The sequence below is a fragment of the Nicotiana tomentosiformis genome, chromosome 4, assembly GCF_000390325.3.
Source record: "Nicotiana tomentosiformis chromosome 4, ASM39032v3, whole genome shotgun sequence".
NCBI lineage: Eukaryota > Viridiplantae > Streptophyta > Magnoliopsida > Solanales > Solanaceae > Nicotiana > Nicotiana tomentosiformis.
The window spans coordinates 16,478,415-16,487,016 of NC_090815.1; the positions used below are offsets into that span (position 1 = coordinate 16,478,415).

General features: G+C 38.7%; 1 protein-coding gene and 1 long non-coding RNA gene across 5 annotated transcripts; one reads left to right on the forward strand and one right to left on the reverse strand.

Moving 5' to 3' along the window:
* Positions 1 to 594: 594 nt before the first annotated feature.
* LOC104119299 (mitochondrial import inner membrane translocase subunit TIM17-2-like) lies at positions 595 to 5,344 on the reverse strand. 4 transcript variants are annotated; one of them, XM_009630763.4, is made up of 3 exons: positions 5,187 to 5,344; positions 2,034 to 2,785; positions 595 to 908 (listed from the first exon to the last, which is right to left on the reverse strand). In XM_009630763.4, the coding sequence occupies exon 2, from the start codon at positions 2,761 to 2,763 to the stop codon at positions 2,053 to 2,055; it is 711 nt and encodes a 236-aa protein (XP_009629058.1). In that variant the 5' UTR covers positions 2,764 to 2,785; positions 5,187 to 5,344; the 3' UTR covers positions 595 to 908; positions 2,034 to 2,052. The 4 variants fall into 4 exon arrangements, with proteins under 4 accessions (XP_009629058.1, XP_009629056.1, XP_070055690.1 ...); XM_009630761.4 differs by having other exon boundaries at positions 2,034 to 2,893; positions 5,187 to 5,341; XM_070199589.1 differs by lacking the exon at positions 595 to 908 and adding an exon at positions 4,289 to 4,379 and having other exon boundaries at positions 1,945 to 2,781; positions 5,187 to 5,328.
* LOC138908884 (uncharacterized) lies at positions 2,934 to 3,415 on the forward strand. Its single transcript, XR_011415279.1, has 2 exons — positions 2,934 to 3,070; positions 3,253 to 3,415. It is a non-coding gene; the product is annotated as an uncharacterized lncRNA (long non-coding RNA).
* Positions 5,345 to 8,602: the final 3,258 nt, after the last annotated feature.

Sequence of the window (8,602 nt, forward strand, 5' to 3'; positions counted from 1 at the left end):
AAGGGTTAATTTTTAGAACGTGAGAGTTTATTTGGGTTTGGGCCTCAAATTTTAAAATTTAAATATGTTGATAAGTTGGGCTAGACAACTTAAGAGGAGCCCAGAAGCTAGGACTCATATTAGAAAACTTCGATTTTTCGATTTAACTTAAAAACGAAGTTGCAAAACCGAATACCGAAATTATGAAAAATATAAACCGCAAACCGACCAAATAAGTCGAAAAAACGAAATCGAATAAACTGAAGTTTACGGTTCGGTCAGTTTTTTCGATTCAGTCGGTATTATATCCACCCCTAATAACATGTATTGTTTCCAAGTGTATTTGTATTCATTTATTCTTTAATTCTCTATGTAATGTTTCAAGAATGAAATAAATTGTTTGTTGTATAAGTTAAGGAAGTTAAGAGTTCTAATCCAATGTTTCACATGTAACTTAGCCACATTGATTAAGTAAGAATATAGCCTCAATATTGAAACCACAAATGACCTTCCTATCTCCTGGAATAAATGAAAGAGAAAAACATTACTTTGTTAGATACAATGTTTACTGTAGTTGAGCAATTTAAGAATCTCAGTACATGTCATCCAGAAAAGTGGCACTGCAAAAAAGATCTTTATATGCTGCCCAAGGTGTTCCCTTATACAACCACAAACATGGCACATTATTGTTCCATTTGTTTGATCATTCAGGATTGAACAAAACTTGTCAACTCATACAATAATCAAAAGTTAATACCATTAAACCTATGATGCAACATATCTTAATGTCAAGTACTGTAGATTAAACTGCCTGCGCATCAATATAAACCCACTATGCCATTCAGATCCACAATAAGCCATTTAATAATCTCAAAAATCGGCACGGATCAAGAAGTGTGGCAAGTCTCCTGACCATCAAGATGCTTCCCCTACAAAACGGATTCAACCAAATGTTTTGATTATAACAGATAGAAGCCTCACTAAATGAGAGGTCCAACATTTTATCCCTAAAAGTGGCAAACACAAAGAAAAAATGAATGTGCAAAACGTTGAGCGATGAGCACAAGCTTTTAGATGCCAGGTAAACTCCCTCCCAACAACTTACTTGGAATTCCCATCGAGAGCATTTCATAAGGATTGTATTGTGTGTAATTCGGTGATAAAGAGGTTGAGAAAAGAGTTGCACGGTGGCAAAAGAGAGATCTCCCAAGGAAACTTTGATAAAGTGTACTACATCTAGCATACCAGCCAATTACATATCTTTGACGTCCATCCCAATGAGTGCAGCATCAATTGTACAGTAATTAGTTATCTATTTTATGTTCTTCTCCTTTTAAGAAAGAACAAACTCGTGTGTGACATATAAGTATTTCCAATATATTTTTATAACCCAGAAAATCACAAGGACCAAAGGCGCACAGTTTGAAACTCGGTGGTAATGGGCCCTCCCCTCTACCCTTCTCCACGCGATACCAGGCCTTTGTTTGCGTCAGAGTTCGAATGTCGTGCATCCAACCCATAGATCACGCGCTGCACTTTTACCACTAGAGCAAAGCCCTGGGGTTCAGAAGTATTTCCTATATTACACCCACATAATATACCGATGTGACAAAAAGTTATCGCCAAGGCACTAACAATGAGGCATCCCTGAGAGAGAGTGTACTGTTTTCTAAGGCAGAAAAATATATTTCAGAGATATAGTACAAGTTCAATAATGAATTCTAGAATTTCAAAACCTACAGGATTCAAATAAACCAAGATCAGAACACATCTAATTAACAGGACACAAGTAGTCAATAACAAGTTTCCAATTTTATGTTAATCTTCATTCCAAGAGAGCACGTCAATGCATATAAAACGAGACTTTATTTCCTTTGTCCTGGATGATTTCTATACAGATTAGAGAGCACATAGTGTCTTTTGAAGGAATACATTTATTCAGAAATCTATACTTTCCATGAAACATCACAAAACCTTGGCTACACTGATAAATTAGTATACTGGTTCACACTACATAAGGAATCCAAATAATAAAGAAAATAACAGTAACCAACCTGCAAAAAATTTCAGCTCTTATTTATATTCAAAAGTAGGTGGGCTAGGAGCATCAAAGCTCTCTAAAACCTGTGTCTTGCTACCACTGTTTGTCGCTGTCTCCTCCTTTTTTCCACCGCCAAAAAGCCCTCCAAACCAGGAACTTGAGGAAGAAGAGGACGGTGCTGAAGATTCAGCCATCATGCCATCAATACTTACTGGAGCTTGACCAGGAAGCTGCCCCATTGGTTGACCAGGCAGCTGCCCGGCTGGATACCCAGGCACACCAGGGGCATTAGGTAGTGGCTCATCCATGGGCGGGAAATTCTGGGGAGCACTCATGACTTTATTCAACATAATTCCAGCTCCCTCTATCAACGCAAGTAAAACTCCACCAAACATTGCTGATCTAGAAGCAGCAACTAATCCCTGCCGCATCTGAAGAAAGCCACCAGTTGCTGCACCAGCAATGATTGAGTTCCACGGATCTTCTTTCTGACGGAGATAAACCATTGTACAATCAAACGTGGAGAACAGTCCACCCCACACAGCAAAACTACCACCAATACGAGGTGCATTCATGCGCACTGCCTGTGTACCACCAACCAAGCGCTCACCTTTTGGTGAGTTGTATGTGCCTTTTATGAAGTGGAAGGCCGCACCTCCAACAGCACCCATACCAAATGCTCCGCCAACATCATCAAGTATGCGGTCAGGGCAAGGTTCACGAGAGGTCTCTGGTGTTCCCATTGTTAAAGCGGTCGATCCCTAACTGGGAGGAAAAAGGTTAAAGGGGATGACACCAACCGCGCACACTTGCTTTTACTTTCCAAGTAAGTGATTGGTTTGATATATTAACATTAAAATTCAAAGATTTCACCTGCATAAAAACAGTTCTCACCAAGCTACTACAACAGTGGGTTGCTCTAGTGGTAAGCACCCTCCACTTCCAACCAAGAGGTTGTGAGTTCGAGTCACCCCAAGAGCAAGGTGGGGAGTTCTTGGAGGGAAGGAGCCGAGGGTCTATCGGAAACAGTCTCTCTACCCCAGGGTAGGGGTAAGGTCTGCGTACACACTACCCTCCCCAGACCCAACTAGTGGATTATACTGGGTTGTTGTTGTTGTTGTCGTCATCAAACTACTACAACAACAACAACAACAACCCAGTAGAATCCCACTAGTGGGGTCTAGGAAGGGTAGAGTGTACGCAGACCTTACCCCTACCCCGGAGAAATAGAGAGGTTGTTTCCGGGAGACCCTCGGCTCAGAGACAATAGATCAGTAACAGTAACAAAAACCAGAAAAATAGTATCAGCATCGCAAAAGACAACAAATAAATGGAAAGGCCAAAAAAAAAAAAAGTGTGAAACACAACAAAAACCGCTAGCAGTCCTAGACAAAACACTATCAGACTAACCGGCACAACGAGGAGAAACGCTCGACTACCCCCTAACCTACAACCCTAATGCTCGACCTGCACACCTCCATATCAAGGGTCATGTCCTCGAAAATATGAAGTCGCGTCATGTCCTGCCTAATCACCTCGCCCTAATACTTCTTAGGCCGCCCTCTACCTCTTCTCGTACATGCCAAAGCCAACCGCTCACACCTCCTAACCGAAGCATCTAGGCTCTTCCTCCGCACGTGCCCGAACCATCTAAGCCTCACTTCCCGCATCTTGTCATCTAAGGGAGCCACGCCCACCCTCTCCCGAATATCCTCATTCTTAATCTTATCCATCCTATTGTGCCAACACATCCATCTCAACATCTTCATTTCTGCTACTTTCTTCTTTTGGATATGTGAAATCTTGATTGGCCAACACTCAGCCCCATACAACATGGTCGGTCTAACCACCGCTCTATAGAACTTACCTTTAAGTTTTGGTGGCACATTCTTATCACACAGGACTCCAGACACTAACCTCCATTTCATCCACCCCACCCAGATACTGAGTCAACCCTCACTTCCACATCCGCTTCCCCCGACACGTCGCTGAACTTACACTCCAAATATTTCGTCTTGGTCCTACTCAACTTGAAACCTTTATACTTCAGGGCCTGCCTCCATACCTCCAGTCTCTCGTTAACGCCATCTCACGTCTCATCAATCAGATAATATATCATCAGCGAACAGCATACGCCATGGCACCTCCCCTTGAATATGGTGTGTCAGATTGTCAATGCGTCCATCGCCAACGAAAATAAGAACGGGCTGAGCATATATCCTTGGTGTAGCCCATAACCACCGGAAAAGGCTCTGAGTCACCTCCCACAGTCCTAACCCGAGTCACCTCTCATCAAGCTGTGCCATCATTTTGAGAAACACCCCTTCCACGGGCTGTTAAGTGAAAATCACACTGAACACTGAAAACAACAGTATTCCATTACCACGAACACAAACTTTGCAACGAACACTTATACCAAGAACAGTTGTTTTTTCTTATAGCTCTCGAAGTCATAACAAAGCTTAAGTAACAAAGTAAACTCCGTTTTATATATAAAAAGGTTGATAACTTCTTTCACAGCTACTTATCCACTCGCCCATTTCTTTATAAGCGAAAGCATTATTCTTCATAAAGATTAAACTATACGTTTCGTGCAAACAATTATCGACACGACGGATAAAACTAGGACCGGATATCTTAACAACTTTAGATCACTCTTGGAAAGGATATCTTAACAACAGAAAATATTTCAGCGAGCTAAACAAGCCAAGCTATAAACTTTTTTTTATAACCGAAAAATCACCGAGGGCCAATGGTGCACAGGCTTTTGTCTGAGGTAGAGTTTGAACACCCAAGCTATAAACTTTAATAAATAAATAATTAAACCCTCCTTCAACAAAGCTAGAAAACACACAAACCCAAAATTACCAGAAAACAACAACTTGCGCTACAAAAGCTGAAATCTTTAATTAATCAATCAATCAACTACACCTCAATTCCGAATTAGTTGGGTCAGCTATACAAATACTCCGTATCACTTCTTCGTTACCTGGGTCTAGATTCTAGAACTGACTATATTTGCGAAACTCACTTAAACAGTGAAAAAAGTTGAGATCTTGAAGTTTAAAAGCCTTTTTTTTTTAAAATCAACAAAACATCTGAGATTAAACACTGTAAGCAAAAGTGTTGCAGAACAGGAAAGTTAGTTAAAAGAAAAAGATTTTACCTGAGAGAGACGTCGAAAGGAGACAGTGACACCGACCCAGGTGTGAGAGACGCAGAAAAATTGAAGAAGCTGAAAAACCTAGAATAACTAGAAAAGGGGTGCTTCTTGTGTCAAGAATTTCATGGAAAGTACCCGATAATTCGGTTTAAAAAAAAACACAATGACTAACATTTTTTTCACTAATAACCAAAATTTCGTCAGTTTTGATTGAATATCCAACTGAACAAAAATGTGATCTATTTTACAATAAAGTTACATAAATATCCCGAATAAGTCTCAACTTACCAACCTCTAGTCATTAATCATACACTTACCAAAATTAGTCAAGCACATATAAAAATTAAAAAACCAAATAAATAAGGTTCTTTCTCTCAAATAATCACATGCAAAAATCTCCTTCTATATTTTTAAACGTGATTAGCCAACATTAGATGCAAGACGGAAAGAAAATTTCATGGATGAAGTAACAAATAAGGTGATGAAATACAAAAAAAAAAGTAAAATATTCCAAAAATCTAAGCGAAAAAGGAACTTTTTCAATGGGTATAGTTGAAATTCATTCAAAACATATAGATTAGTCAATATACATAATTTGAGGAAAATTGGAGGTGATTTGAACTGGTTTTGTATCAAAATTCGTAATTAAATAGAGTTCAAAAAATTCTTCCGTGACACATATATCACGCATGTATCTCACACACAGGTATACATGTGATACACAATTGATACAAATATGATACATATGCGATACACAAATGATACACAATATGATACACATATCATTTTTTCATGTTCAATTTTTACTTCTAAACCACCTCAAAACTTCACCAAATCATCCCAAAACTGAGATTCAAGCTCCTTAAGATGTACCCAATCTATTCTAATAACACTCACTCAAAAGAAAGTAAAAATGTGATGACCCAAAGTGTCATCTTTAAATTTAATAAGTAATTCTGTGTTCTAAGACCTCGAAAAGCACTATTTATCATTCCTCGACTTGCATGCGCAGTCCGTACAATTTTTCGGAAAGTTTTTATGTGAAAAATGGATTTAAATGTGAAATAGAGCTTTAAAACTCAACTGAGTTGACTTTGGTTAATATTTTGAGCAAACGGACTCGGATCAGTATTTTGACAATTTCGGTAGGTTCGTATCGTGATTTAAGACTTGGGCGTATGCCCGAAATCGAATTCCGAGGTCCCTAACCCGAGATATGTAATTTTGATGAAAAATTAAAAAGTTTGAAAGCTTAATGATTTTTAAGAATTTACTAATATTGAATTTATTGACATCGAGTCCGTATTTTGGTTCCGGAGCCCGGTATAGGTCCACTATAATATATATGACTTGTCTGCCTAATTTGGTGAGAAACGGAGTTGATTTGACGTGATTCGGACGCCCGGTTGCGAAAATATAAGTTTTAAAGTTTTCTTGAATTTTTTTTTTGATTTGGTGCTCGATTCGTAGTTCTAGGTGTTATTTTGGCGATTTGATCGCGCGAGCAAGTTCGTATGATGTTTTAAGACCTGGGTGCATATTTGGTTTGGAGCCCCGAGGGCTCGGGTGAGTTTCGAATGGTTAACGGATTGAATTTTGGACTTGGAACTCTGCTCGAAAATTTTCCGATGCACTGTCTCGTTTCCTTCTTCGCGTTAGCGATAGAGGAATCGCGTTCGCGAAGAGGAACTTAAGGCAAGTGAAGTTTACTTCGCGAAGAGGGGGCCGCGTTCGCGAAGGGTAAAGTGCAGTGTTCATCGCAGACGCGTGGAAGCGTTCGCGTTCGCGTAGAATGCGAGGCCTAGCCGGGGACCAAGAGTTAAAGCTTCGCGTTTGCGAAGGTATATCGCGTTCGCGAAGGCCAAATTTGGCAAGGCTTCGCGTTCGCAAGATTGCCTTCGCGTTCGCGAAGAGCAAAGTTTTGGCAGCACAAAAATGTGCTTCGCGAATGCGAGGGTACTATCACGTTCGCGAAGGATAAAAATCTGAAAATCAGAACTTAAGTTCGGGTAATCTTTCCACCATTTTCGATTTTGAGCTCGGGTAAGACGATTTTTGGGCGTTTTTCACGGAAAAACATTGGGGTAAGTGTTCCTTATCCTATATTGATTATATTTCATAATTCTATACTCATTTACATCATGAATCCGTGAATTTATGAAAGAAAAATCAAATTTTTATAAAATATTCCAAAAATGTAAAATGAGGATTTGAAAGTCAATCCGATGTCGGAATTCGATAATTTTTGCATGGTTGAACTCGTCTCGGAATGGGTGTTCAGATTTTGTAAGTTTTTTCGAGATTCGAGACGTGAGCCCCACTGTCAATTTTTAAAGTGAATTTCGAATTTTATCCGAAAAATTAGTAAATTCATATGGAATTAATTCCTATGATTCATATTGAGTATATCGAATTTTTTGTGAATATATTTGAAACTTTTGGAGAAAAATTTAAAAGGAAAAGTTGTGGTCGAGTAATTGATTGAAATTACAAAGCGAGGTAAGTGTCGTGGTTAACCTTGACTTGAGGGAACAGAGCCCCTGAATTATTTGCTATGTGAATTTCATGTGCAACGATGTATAGGCAAGGTGACGAGTGCCTATACTTTGTCAATTTAATTGGTTGCTTAATTATTTAAACATATTAAATTATTTTAAGACACGAATTAATTTTTATAATAATTGTTTCTCTCATATTCTTTGTCAACTATTAATTCTTGAATTTCTATAATAATTGTTACATGCTTATTTGATTTATGTGTCTTAATTGCTACTTGACATTTAGCATATTAAATATTAAACTGCCTATTTTCTTCCTGATTTTCATAATAAATTGCTATTTGTCATTGTTTGTTTCTTAATTAAATCATAATTATTGTATGCTTGTTGTCTTATAATTTCATATTAATTGTTGCACTTATTGGGGCAATTTATTCTATAAGAATTGACAAATGGATATATTGGAGGAGCGGGTTGCACGCCGCAACAGAATTGATTGAAATGAATATATTGGGGGATCGGGTTGCACGCCGCAACAGACTTATTAAAAGTCCATATTGGGGGATCGGGTTGCACGCCGCAACAGACTTGATTAAAATAAATATATTGGAGGAGCGGGTTGCACGCCGCAACAGAAGTGAATATGAATATATTGTGGGAGCGGGTTGCACGCTGCAACGGAAATTGATTGAAATAATAATTGGTTATGACTGCTAAGTTGGCTTCAACTATTAAAATGAGTTACCTGATTTATTTTTATTATTGTAGTTATTATTATTATTGCTTATATGTTAATGTAGGTGACCTGCCTTAGCCTCGTCACTACTTCGTCGAGGTTAGGCTCGACACTTATCAGTACATGGGGTCGGTTGTACTGATACTACACTTTGCACTTCTTGTGTAGATTTCGGAGTTGGTCCC

Coding starts and splice junctions, on each gene's coding strand:
- LOC104119299 (XM_009630763.4), bottom strand. CDS start 2,763: ATGGGAACACCAGAGACCTCTCGTGAACCTTGCCCTGACCGCATACTT.